The sequence below is a fragment of the Octodon degus genome, unplaced genomic scaffold, assembly GCF_000260255.1.
Source record: "Octodon degus isolate 3935 unplaced genomic scaffold, OctDeg1.0 scaffold00007, whole genome shotgun sequence".
NCBI lineage: Eukaryota > Metazoa > Chordata > Mammalia > Rodentia > Octodontidae > Octodon > Octodon degus.
In genome coordinates this window covers 33,444,755-33,458,382 of record NW_004524583.1, presented here as the reverse complement: position 1 = coordinate 33,458,382, position 13,628 = coordinate 33,444,755, and the positions used below count along the sequence as shown (strand labels likewise).

Sequence of the window (13,628 nt, the reverse complement as noted above, 5' to 3'; positions counted from 1 at the left end):
AAAAAAAAAAAAAAAAAAGTAAAAAAACAACAACAGAAAAACAAATAGCAAAACCAAAGATAAAACAATAACATATAACAATACATATGATACAGATTTTCAAAACAGGAATAGCAAACTAACAATGGGTGTTACATTATTGACATCTTACTGTATATTCTATCACTTTGCTAAAGAACTGGGTAGGAGATAAGAAATGCAGAAGATTGTATGCTTGCATATCAGCTGAAGATTTTCCATCGAGGCCACTTAAGGACCTCAAACTAACTCCACTCCACTGAGAAGAATTACATCCCACTAACTCCATTCTGAAGTTTGGGGTTTTTGTTTCTGATTTCCATATACATAATTATCAGTATATAATTACATTTACTATTCAAGATTTTAAAAAGTACACCATGACAGCTAACAATAATGTAATGTTAAACTATTTTCAACTTTCTTTATTTTAAGAAAGTGCTCAGGGCCACAGAGATAGCTCAGTGGATTAAGCACCCATTTAGGCAAGTGTAGGGACCAGGGTTTGATCCCGCGTACCACTTGCCATGCCAGCCCTGCTCCTGGGTATGCCAAACTGGCTACAGAGACGGAGTGCGTTGGTGCACTCCTATAATCCCAGCACTCTGTAGGCTGAGACAGGAGGATCACTACAAGTCCCAGTTGTTTAGTGAGACCCTGTATCAAATACATAAAATTTAAAAAGAAAATACCCAAAATAACAACAGCCTATCCCTTCACGTTAAAAATTAATCCAGCTCCTTTCAAATAGAAGTTAATCTTCCTTAATTGCTTTTGTTGCTCTGAAAGCATCACTAAGAGACAAGCAAAGTAGTTTTCCTAAACCAGAAGGCAATGGTCTTGAAGATGAGACACATTTAGATTCTTTATCAGTTTGCATGACCTATTCTCATGCTTTCGATCTTTGTCTTAGACACACTTTGGGTAACAGCCTTCCTTTAAGGGCTCGGGTAACTTGTTGATGCACTGGCAGCTTGCTGTACAGGTCAATTTCTATTTAATATGAGCTCTATGTACAGGAACCAAATATAATCAATCCTAGGACCAGGGTTCAGCACACTATGGAAATTCTACAAAAGAATAATGATGGTATGACTCATAACTGTCCTCAGTGACCCCAAGAGAAGGGTGATTATCTCTGTTTTAGATAGGAAAAGACAGACCTGAACTTGCAGGCAGCCTCTGAGTTACTCTTCTCAAAGTCCTATCAGCTCAGACAATCCCATCTCACATGGGATCCTGGTGATCAGGTGGAGGGAAATCACAGCCCATGTGATATTCAAAAAGAGACTACAGATTTAAGAACACAAGCACTATTTGCCACAAATATCAGTACTAAAAACAGACAGCGATTTATTCAAGAAGCACTTCCTGACCAGTTGATACTTGATAACAGTAATGAACTAAGCAGTAAATGATTTCCAAGTAGGGCAAGCAGGAAATAGGTGTCTGGGTGTAATATTTTAAGAGTAATATGGAAGGTTACCTTCCTTTCCAGGTTTACAAATTAAAAATGCTTCTAATACTGAATGATTTACATCATAAAGAGAGAGAAAATTCTGATAAAATAATGAACTGCATTTATATTTCACAAATTAATTTAAAATTTTGCTTTGAATATTTTTTAAGGGGAGCTGGGGAGATAGCTTGGCAATCCAAGCACCTGCCTGGCAAGCACAAGGACCCGGGTTTGATCCCTGGTATTGTATGTCATGCTGGCCCTGGAAGCCCAGGTGCGCCGTGCCAGCCATCAAAACACGCATAGTGGTGCACACCTATAATCCCAGCACAGGGGAGGCTGAGACAGAAGGATCACTACAAGTTCGAGATGTGCAGCAAGACCCTGTACCAAATAAATAAACAGAAGAGTTAAAACTTTTTTAAGAAAAAAAAAAGTTTAAGGCTCACAATCTGCTCTAGAAAGCTTAGTTCCCATTTTTAGAAGAAGGGCTGTATTTTTAAAAAATTTTTTGGTACCAGGAACGAAACTCACAACCTCACACTTGCCAGGCAGGCCCTGCACCTCTGAGCTATATTCCCAGCCCCATTCTAAAAAGCAAAATGCTCCTTTATCTCTCCCTCCAGCCCTTGCCTTCATCCTCTTCACGCCCTTCAGTCACAAACTTCTCGAAGGAGTCGTCTATACTCACCAGCCCCATCCTCACCTTCCATCACTCCTCAATCAATGCACAATGGCTTCAGTCACTATGAACTGCTCCTGCCAAGGTCAACAATAATCTACATGTCAGTAAGGGCAAAAGAACACTCAGAATCTTTGTCTTGCCTGACCCGTCAGCAGGACCTGACAAAGCTCCCTGCTCCTAGAGCAGGGGTGGGGACCTTACGACACGCATGCCGCAGGTACGCAGCACCTCTCTGCCAGCGTGCGACCACACGCCCCGGGATCACCACAGCAGCTGAGCACTTCAGATAAACAAGTTGGTTTTGGGTGGTGGCTTGGGCACTCGGCCTCGACAGGCTTGCCAGTACTGTCCCCTTCGCACACCACGGCACTGAAGTCTTGATCTTCCACGTCCTTATGCAGTCTGACCTTCCTTTACCGGCTCCCTTGGCTGCTGCTCTTACCCTACACACAGCCCTCTGCCTTTGCACCTGCAAACAGGGCACCCTGTTTTATGCTAACAATTTGCCATAACCTGCTTTACACTCCAGACCTGTATCCATCAATGAACATCTCCAATTGGAATCTATGTCTCACAGACCCCAGGCTTTACGTGTCTGAAAGTTACCTCAGTTCCTCCTCATTGCCATATCTGCTTTTCCTCCTCCTTTTCTGGGCCTCCCTATTTCAATAAACAGGGCCACCAACAAGCCAGCAATCCACCCCATCTAGTGCCTGCCTTACCGAAATACTCAATCCCCAACTAAATCCCAGCAGCTAAGTATCTGCGCAGTCTTTCTACCTCTCTCCATCTCCATAACACCATGCAGTCCAAGTGACTATTATCTCTTGCCTAGGTTGCCTCAACAACTGTTTTTTGTTTTTTGTAAAGTTATGTGTGTACGTATGTATGTACGTACGTATGTATGTATTTGGTACAGGGTCTCCCTATGCAGCTCAGACTCGTAATGATCTTCCTGTTTCAGCCTCCCCAGCTCTGGGATTACAGGTGTGCACCACCAAACCTGGTTTTGGGGCAGGCAGGACATGTGGTACTGGGGATGGAACTTGGGTCCTTGCCCTTGCCAGGCAGGTACTTAGACTGTTGAGCTATCTCCCCAGCTCCAACGACTGCTTTTTTCTAAACCAATCTTTTGCCTTTCTTTTTCTTTTTTTTGGCAGAACCAGGGATTGAACTCAGGCCCTTGTGCTTGTCAGGCAAGCGCTTATTCCACTGAGCCAGCTCCCGGCCCCAATCTTTTGCCTTTCACTTCTACTGTCTATACTGCGAGTAGAGTGAACTTTCAAACATGGCAATCTGAGGCTGGGGGTGTAGCTCAATGTAGAGCACTTGCCTAGCATGGGCGAAGTACCAGGTTAAATTCCCAGCCCCAAAAGTATTCAGAATGGCCAATCTGTCACACCTACTTAGGCAAAAGCCTTCTGCTGCCCTTAGAATAAAGTGTCTAAGGGTTTTCTCTCAACAGTTTTATGTCTACTGCTCTCCCCCAGACCTTTAAGGGATCCTCACTGAACTTAATTCCTAAATAAAAGTTTTAAAATTTAGAAAATATATTTCTTTTCCATCTACTATGTGCTAAAGCCTGTGTAACATACTGTGAATACTTAAAAATAAACTTAAAAATAACAAAAAATTATTTGGCCAGGGAGATGGCTCAGTGGAATAAGCGTTTCCCTGGCAAGTGCAAAGGCCTGAGTTCGATCCCCGGCTCCACCAAAGATAAAATAAAATAAATAATAATAATAATAATAATTTCTTCTCAACTTTTGGGCCAGGGAGATAGCTCAGTAGAATAAGCACTTGCCTGATAAGCACAAGGTCCTCAGTTCAATTCCCAGTACCGAAAAAAAAAAAATAAATAAATAAACACACAAGTTTATCTTTTCTTATGGAAGAGTCTAACAATGCTTTACGCCTTACAATCCCATAGTAGCCTGCATGTCGCTCAACTCATTAACGCCCCCCACTGGGTGGGTAGAATAGTAAGTCAATGACAGCAGGTGCCATATCGGGTTTACCATTTCATCTCTACCTAAGAGAATACTTAGCACACAGCGGCTAGTCAATAAATACTTGAATATTAAACATGAAGTTAAAAACTCTATCAAAGTCAACAGCTTTATACGAGGCATGGTGGTGCATGCCTGTAATTCCAACTCTTGGGAAGCTGAGACAGGAGGACTACTGCAAATTCAAGGCCAGTCTGGGCTACATAATGCATCCAAGGCCAGCTCTATCTAAAAAAATAAATAAAATAAAACAAAACAAAATGTCAACAGCTTTACCTGAGTTATTTTAGAATGAGGAAAAATCACAATTCATGGACAAAGACTACTATCCACTTTTCCTAGTCAATTCTTTAACACAGAGAAAAGTTAATCCTTTAAAAAATATTCCCCTAAACAACCAATGTTTTACTCAGAAAATTGAGAGATAAAAGAGAGAGTAGCAGGTATGTATTCTGTTGAGCTGAGCATGGTGGCTCACACCCATGAGGCCAGTGCTTGGGGGAGGTCAGGGGAAGGCCGCTGCAAGCTCAAGGCCAGGATGGGGTACATAGTGAGTTCAAGGCCAGCCTGAGCCACACAGTGAGGTCCTGTCCCCAAAATAAACAAGAACATAGTGTCTTCCCTATAAGAACTGTATTTCCAGTCAAATAGCCCTATTACATGAGTGAAAGTTTTTCTTTACAGAATTCCATACAGTAAATGGGGAAGACATGACAGGGAAAAAACCCACCACGTTGCAAACCCTCATGAAATAATTTACTCATGTAAAGCCCATCAGTAGATGAACAACTATGGAATATTAGACACGCTAACAGGATTTACAGTAGAGGGGCCACACTGTCACCGTTCAAACCCACGGATCAATCCTGCAGCAGGAACAGCAGGACGACTGGGCATGGTGTCTTACACGGTAGGAGGCAGATGACATCCACAGCACCATCTACACGCTACAAGTGCCAGTAAGCCGAACTTCAACAGAAGAAGCTTTAGAGTTAACATCTAATTTACAAGAAACACAAAAGACAGGAACAAGTTAAATGAGGAGAGGGCAAAGCCAGGATGTGGGATGTTCTAAACTGATAGATTTTTACCAAGTTTAATGGCATGGGGTAGGGAAGACTGCAGGAAAGAATGCACTAGAGCACGGCTTCTCAACTCAGCGGGGCTGTGCCCTCCAGGGTACAGGTTAATGCCTGGAAATACTTCTGGTTGTCCCAACTGGGAACCCACCCGGGCACTTGCCAGGCAGTGAACAGGGCCACTCAGCAGCACTCCACAGTGCACAGGACAAACCTCCCACAGCTGAGAATGAACCTGCCTGAAATGTTAGAGGGCAAAATCCTCACCTATACTCAGTCTACTCAACAGCCTGTTTTGAATTTTGATTTGAATGAACCAACAAAACATCACTGATATCAAGGAATTATTTTTGTCAGCACAAGGAGAAATAGGGTAAATCTGAATGGACCAAGTAGTAGATTAAAGAAACACTAAAAACAAAAAAAGAAACAACAACAACAACAACAAAACCCTAAGAAACACTTAATATTTTTAGATATTATACTGTGTTTCCATCAGAAAAGATGTATTTTTCCTTTACAGACACCTAATTAAACGTGTAGGAACCGGGTGTGGTGGTGCACACCTGCAATCCCAGCACTTGGGAGGCTAAGCCAGGAGGATCTCTGAGAGCTCAAGACCATCCTGGGGGCTACAAAAGTGAGCACGAGGTCAGTCCAAACTGCATAGTGAGACCCTGTCTGAGAGAGAGAGAGAGAGAGAGAGAGAGAGAGAGAGAGAGAGAGAGAGAGAGAGACGCGATGAAATAAGATCTAAGATTTGCTTTACAGTTGAGTGCAGTAGCAGGTACCTGTAATCCCACTGGAAGGCTGAGACAGGAGATTCAGGGTTAGCCTAGTCAACATGGAGGGGCTATTTTAAAATATTTCAACAGTTGGGGGCTGGTGAGATAGCTCAGAGGTCTAAAGCACCTCCTTAGGCAAGCCTAGGCAGATGCAGGGGACCACAGTTCAATCCCTAGCACCACATGCCATGCCAGCCCTGCCCTCAGGGTGGGCTGAGGCAGCCAAAAAAAAAATAATAATAATAATAATAAAATATTTCAGAGGCCGGGGAGATGGCTCAGTGGAATAAGCGCTTCCCTGGCAAGTTCAAGGGCCTGAGTTCAATCCCCAGTTCTGCCAAAAAAAAATTTCAACAGCAACAATAAAAACAGCCTTGGTGACATAAACATGGCAACATCTTAAGAGGCACCAAATTCAAATGATAGGCATTCCTAATCTTCTGCTCTACTTCAAAAATCTTTCTGTGTAAAATAATTCAATTTTGTATTCATAAAATATGAATGAAAAGTATGCAGAAGGTTTATCAGAGATCAGCACTGGCATGAAGACATGCTTATCACATCATAAACCGAAGTATCTTAAGGCTAAAGGACAACAGTTCCTGACTCTTACTGAACAAACCTTGGTGGAGAGTCTACTGACAGCAGGACACGGTTGCAGGAGCGAGAGAGGATCAAACAGGTAAGGAAGATGGCTCTGTCTGCGTGGGACGTTACGTCTGAGAACTGCACCAAACCAGACCGACAAGCAGTCATAGCACCAAAGGGACTCTGTATTTAAGATGTGACTTAAAGTAACAGAACTTTAGGGGGAGAGCAGGGTGAAGAAAGTGGGATGAATCCAAGACAGAGGTGAGGAAAGCCACTTTTTTAGGTCTTTTCTTGACAGGGTCCATGCACATTCTTTGAGTCTCATTTTCCATCACTTTCTTTCTGCTTTTCACTAAGGAAATGGAGGCACTGAAAATTCAAGGCACTGAATGAAGTTCATTACAGATCAAAATATAAGGAAAAGCAAAGGAAGCCAGGTGTGGTGGCACAAGCCTGCAATCTCAGCCCTCAGGAGGCTGGAGCAGTAGGATTGCTGCAAGTTCGAGGCTAGCCTGGGGTACGTAGTGAATCTGAGGCCTGCCTGAAGTACACAGTAAGACATGGGGGGTGGGAGGAGAAAGGGAGGAAGGAGAGAGAAAGAGAGGAAGGTTAAGAAAGAGTGAAGGAGAGAGAGGGAGGGAGAACAAGGGAGGGAGAGAGAGAAAGAGTATTTATATTACGTCCAGTCTGACATAAGCCTGGAAAACTCCAATTTATTTGTTTCTCAATACAGCCAGAAAAAGCCTGGTTGAGGTGAGGAGATAAAGGTCATATTCTGGCTTGAACTGAGAAAGTTTAGCAACAAAAATACTGGAAATTTCAGAAAAGAAAAGATAACAAGCTGGGCACAGTGGTGTGTGCCTGTAATCCCAGTACCAGTAAGGCTGAGGCAGGAGGATCTTTGCCAGTTTGAGACCAGCCTGGGCTACAAAGTGAGCTCAAGGCCAGCCTGAACTACGTAGCGAGATCCTGTCTCAAAAAAGACAAAAAGAAAAAAAAAAGCGAGCAAGAGAGAGAACAAAAATTCCATCTCTATTAATAGAGCAATGAGAAACGATACAATTTGGTGTAATCTGAATGATACAATTTGGTGTAATCCACAAGAATCACTGACTCTGTTTTGTCCCCTATCTCAAACATTTCCTCCTGATGACATGCCACGCATCATTTCTTAGCACAACCTGCTTCTGTTCTTAATTTCTAATACTAAACCACTATAAAATTAGAACACTTCCTCTGTGGTGAAAATCTTTTATATGTAAATCCAAACCTGTATATCACAAGATTCTGCTTTTTCCTTGTTCATACTAAAGTAGGAGGGGAAAAAAAAAGAAAGAAACTAAAGTAGACCAGTAATTGTACAAGTGTGGATTTTAAGAAATCATAACAAATGATCTATTCCGCTTCAGTTCTATCTTCCCTCTCAGGGGAATCTATTTATTCCTACTACCCTGTCAATCTTTTCTGTGGGAAGCACTCCTTCCAACAGAAATTTAGAGGGACAGCTTGCTCAGAACAGTCATCACACAACTTTATCTACTTATACGTATTTTTTCATCATGGTTACATCTCAAAGCTATTGTTTTGGAATGGTAATAAGATGTAGCAAAGAGACCATGTCTGAATACTGTCTTTAAGTAAAAAAATAGATAAATCAATTCCTAAAATGGATCAATAGATCTCCAAAGGCTCAAGTCTCTAGACATTTACCCATGCACTGCGAATGCACCCATAAACATAATTAGGATGCTCCGTTCTTTAACTCTTAATTCAGAAAGCTGATAACTACATTTCATCCTTCCTTTTTCCAGTAAGTTAACTGGCCATAAAGATTTACATGCATTTATATGTCAGCCTTGAGACGCCCCCTTTTCATGTTGCCCACCAAACAGAAATTTTAATTTCAACTACAACTTTAAATCAAGGCTCTCTGCAACAAAACCTAGCAGGTCGACCAAAGGAAACCAACGCATATACAGCACCTGACAAGTAACTCTTGAGTATCCCACTATTCTATGGTGTCTAGACATATCTTCAAACACTGTTCTTTTACTAATCCACGTTTAGCTAATTAAAAACCTGGGCGTCAGGCCTCTCTGACTCTTAAGGAGTCCCCTGCAGTGTAAATGAGCTAGTCAATACCTGCTGAGTTGGGCTAGGCACTTACTAAAGCCTCGAGGCCCGCTCACTCAAGGCCTTCCAGGTCAAAGACGGGGCGCAGGCCGCTGCTCCCTTACCTGTGGAGTCATCGTAGAGGGATCTGGCTCGGGAGCAGCTGGCTGCTGCTCAGCACTTTTGTTCTTGGCCCCACTCTCCAAAGGCTCTTGCTGGACAGTTGTTTTACTCCCAGCAGGGACGGACGGTGGGGGGAGTAGCTGGGATTTAGAATGGCCCTGCGAGGGGCGGGAAGGAGATGCCTGAGAAGGGGGCAAGTAGGACTGGGAATGGCTCAGAAAGGACTGCGAGGAGGAGGAAGAGGAGGAGGAGGAATAAGAAGAGGTGGGCGCCAGGTAGGGCTGGGAAGGTGGGGACTGCGAAGGGGACGGCTGAGCTGGGGGCAGGTAGGGTTGAGACGAAGAGGGGGGATAGTAGGAGGGCGGTGGCTGCGGCGGGGGCATATAGGACTGGGATGGGGGCATATAGGACCCGGGCGGGACAGGGGGCGACTCAGGGGGGGAATCCAGCTCCATTGGAACCAAACCCGGAGGTCCATCCCGCTGGTGGTGGAGCATCTGGTGTTTGTACTGCTGCTGCTTTTGATAGCTGAGGGCCGGTCCGGGCGGCGGCGGCATCGGCGGCGGCGGCGGCTGCCAGTCTCCGTAGCCGCCCCCCGGCAGCACCGGCGGGGGTGGCAGCGGCGGCGGAGGAAGGTGGTGGGGCTGCAGCACGCACTGCATTTGCTTCTGGTGCATTTGCTGCAGCTGCTGGAGCTGCGCCAGGTGTTGCTCGCGGAAGCTCATGAAGCCCGAAGAGGAGGGGGCCGCGGGAGCCGTCGAGCCCGAGTACCCGGGCCCCGGCGAGGCCTCAGGAAGCGCCACTGGTGGCGGCGGCGGGACCGGCGGCGGGGGGTAGTGGCTGCTCCCGCCATACCGGCCCCAGTTCGGGTACATAGCGAAAATGAAGACGCAGGGCTCGTTCTGGCGCCGTTACTCGCCGCAACCGACCTCCAGGAGCCGCGGTGGCGACGGCGACAGCCGGAACTCGCGGCGGCTACAGGCCCCGGAGCGTGTAAACGGAGCGCGCCAGTGCGCCGGCGCTACCGAGCGGGTCTGCGGCCGGGAAGGCGGGGACCGTAGCGGCGCGACTACGCCTGCGCAGTAGCACCGAGAGCCGAACAAAGGCGAGATAGAGCGACCCTTTGCTTGGTGACTCGCGGTTTCCACCTTTCGTCAAGTTTGGGTAATGCAGGCACGAGTAGCATGTTCTCATAGAAACGAGGAACCATAGAGTCTCACAACCGAAAGGGATGGTAGAGATCCTATCGCTTTATGGGTTCATTTTTGAATGAGAGGGAGAGAGGAAAAAAAAAAAAAAAATGAAAGAAAGAAAAGAAAAGAAAAGAAAAAGAAGAAAAAAAGGTTCTGTTCACAATAGCAACAATCACAGCAGCATCAACACCAGAAAATCAAAACAAGGAATAACTCTAATAAGAAATGTAGCGCTTACATGGAGAGCTACAAGATTATAGCTGAGAATAAAATTGCGCTTGAAATAAAGGACTATTATTCTGAGTAAAAAGAGAGAAAATTGGAAAGATGTCAATTTTTCCCAAATTACATGAATACACTTATAAATTCTATCCCAAAGTCCAACTGGGAATGAGGTGGCGAAAAAAGGAAATGTATTTTAAAGACAGAAGGTAAGACTGCACCAACTCCTGCAGGCCTATATAATAGGCAACATCTGCAGGTATTGTAAAAGAGAGAAATTATGAAAATTGAATTTTTTAGGTTATTTTAATACAAAAAAATGTTGGAGAAACAGACATCAAGCAAAATTAAAAAAAAATACACAGATTTATAGAAAAGTCGACCTAGAACATAATCTTCCTTTTTTTTTTTTTCCCTGGGGGAACTAGAGAGTGAATTCAGGCCCTTGAGCTTGCCAGGGAAGAGCTTATTCGACTGAGTTATCGCCCCAGCCCAATAATCTTCCTAAAAATCTCCCAGCATATTAAACAAGAACTTCTTTGGCTTAAGTGAACCACTGAAAAGCAAAGGTGGTACACGAATTCTGAAAAAAAGGTACCTAACTTTGAGAATAGTGTGTCAAGATATTGTGCGGGCCAGGGAGAAAGCTCAGTGGCATTAGCGCATGCCTAACAAGCACAAGGTTCTAAGTTTGGTCCCTGGTACCAAAAAATAGAAAAAAAAAAAAAAAAAAAAGATGTCATTGTGTACCACTTAAAGATCTGACTTCACTGGCATCTTAGCAACCCAGATTTTCACCGCTTTCAGGAGACCAATGTGCATGGAAAGTTGCACAACTAGATATCCTTCTGAAAGAAGAGCTCCTCAAGTTGGGATTTAATTGTATGCCTTTTAATTTTTTTATTGAAGCATATGCATAAACATACAGCATAGTGAATTTTTGCAAACCAATCACACTTGTGAAACCAGAGCCCAAATAAGAAACAGCACATTATCAACCTAAAAATTCAAATTAGCTGTATTGTTAATATTTTTTAAAGTTCTCCTTTAAAAATATTAAAAAAGTGGGGCTGGTGAGATGGCTCAGTGGTCTAAAGCACCTACTTAGAACAAGCTAAGCAAAAACGCAGCGACCTGGGTTCAATCCCCAGCACCACATGCCAGCCAGCCCCGCCCCCTGGTGTGCTGAGCTGGCCACACACACACACACACACACACACACACTAAATAAATAAATAAATAAATAAATTTAAAAAAAATAAAAATATTAAAAAAGTAATTCACTATAGTAACAGACTAAAGGAGAAAATGTGATCATCTTGTTAAAATGCAGAAAAATAATTTTTAAAAAGTTTCAAATTATCTTTTTTAACGTTAAAATTTCATGTTTTTGTTTTTTGGTCTTTGGTTTTTTTGTTTTGTTTTGTTTTGTTTTTTGCTTTGATACAGGGTCTCACTATGCAGTTGGGGCTGGACTTGTGCTCACTTTTGTAGCCCCCAGGCTGGTCTCCAACTCACACAGATCCTCTTGGCTCACCCTCCTGAGTGCTGGGATTACAGATGTGTGCCACCACACCCGCATCTGGGGACCCCAGGCTGAGACTGCACAGCATTTGGGGCTGGGGATTGAACTTGGGTCCTTGTGCTTACCAGGTGAGCTATTTCTCCAGCCTCTAAAATTTCATGATTTTTATTCATTCATTTATTTATTTATTTTGGCAGAACCAGGGATTGAACTGAGGCCCTTGCGCTTGCCAGGGAAGCACTTATTCTACTGAGTCATCTCCCCGCCCAATTTTATGATTTTTAAACCAAGTGTGGTGACCTACACCTGTAATCGCAGGACTTACAAGGTTGAGGCAGTGCTACCCTGAGTTTGAGGACAGCCTGAGCTAAATAGTGAGTTCAAGGCCACCTGAGCCACAAAGCAAGACCCTGTCTCAAAATACAAAACAAAAAAATAAAGAGACAAACAAAAAACAAGAAAACAACAACAAAAATTTACAACTTTTTGAAAAGCTTGGTGTGGTTTACATCTTGAATGTTCTCCAGAGAACCTAAAATGAAAGGCTTTGTTAACAACTTGTAATGTTCTATGGAGGTGGTGGAATCTTTAGGGTTGTTTTCTTTTCCTTCTTCTTTTTTAAAATCAAACTCAGGATCTTGCTCTTGCTGGGCAGGCGCTCTTGCCACTGAGCTATACCTCTGGCCTGCTGGTGGAATCCTTAGTAGGCGTCAGCTAGAGCTAGATCCTTGAGGGTGTGGCCGTGGAGAGGGTGTGGGGGTCTTGGTCTGTTCCTCTTTCTCTTTGCTTCTTGGCTGCCAGGAAATGAACTGGCATCCTTACCACCTGTCCCTAACAGGACACAGTGTGCTTCTTCAGCAGGTGTAGGTTGAAAACCCTGAAACTGTAAGCCGAAACAAGCCGTTCTTCCTTTAAGTGGGATAATAGATTTATTTATTTATTTTAGCAGAACCAGGGATTGAACTCAAGCCCTTGCGCTTGCCAGGGAAGCACTTGTTCCACTGAGCCATCTCCCTGGTGGGATAATAGATTTAGCAAACAAAAACTACAAGGCAACTTAAAGCTTGGCATGGTGGTGCTTTCCTGTAATTTGGGCACTAGGGGAGGCTGAGGCACCCCATACTGTGTAAGACCCGATTCAAAAATGTAAAGAAGGGGCCGGGGAGATGGCTCAGTAGAATAAGCGCTTCCCTGACAAGCACAAGGGCCTGAGTTCAATCCCCGGCTCCACAAAAGAAAGAAAGAAAGAAAGAAAGAAAGAAAGAAAGAAAGAAAGAAAGAAAGAAAGAAAGAAAGAAAGAAAGAAAGAAAAGGTTTGAGGATGTAGCTCAGCACAAAAGCCATAGGTTTAATCTTTAGTACCAAAGAGAAACAAAGAACTTCCTTGATCCGATGGAGTGTCTACTGGAAACTATAGTAACTCCAGTGCTACAGCACTTGCCTAGTGAGGCCCTGGGCTCAATTCCCAGGACCTCAAAACAATCAAACAAAATAAAAAAATTATAGCAGAACTCACCCTTAATGGAGAAAAATTCAGTTTTCCAACTACAACAAAGAATAGATTTTCATATTATCACGATTGTGTGGAGGAGCATGGGGGTGAGGTGGCTATAAATATCTTTTTTTTTTTAGAATATGTACATATACAATTTTATTGCTTTTTTCCCCCATAATTTTATTGATAAACAAATAGCAATGAGACAGTTTCAAATCAAATTGGTAGGACAGTTTCAAAAATTGACACATTGCATACGTTCTTCCTACTGGTTAATTGCTGTACAAGATGCGGACTTGATATCCTATCTACAAACACCAGTAGAACAAATC

The 13,628-nt window shown here is 43.6% G+C and overlaps 1 protein-coding gene across 3 annotated transcripts in view; it reads right to left on the bottom strand.

Annotated features, from left to right (window-relative positions):
- Positions 1-9,892, bottom strand: part of Ylpm1 (YLP motif containing 1) — a 73,158-nt gene extending 63,266 nt beyond the window's left edge. For all 3 annotated transcript variants that reach the window (XM_023703663.1, XM_004624863.2, XM_023703666.1), the window contains exon 1: positions 8,864-9,892. In XM_023703663.1, coding sequence (XP_023559431.1) covers positions 8,864-9,736 — 873 coding nt within the window. In that variant the 5' untranslated portion in view covers positions 9,737-9,892. The remainder of the gene's footprint in view (positions 1-8,863) is intronic.
- Between the last annotated feature and the right edge of the window lie 3,736 nt (positions 9,893-13,628).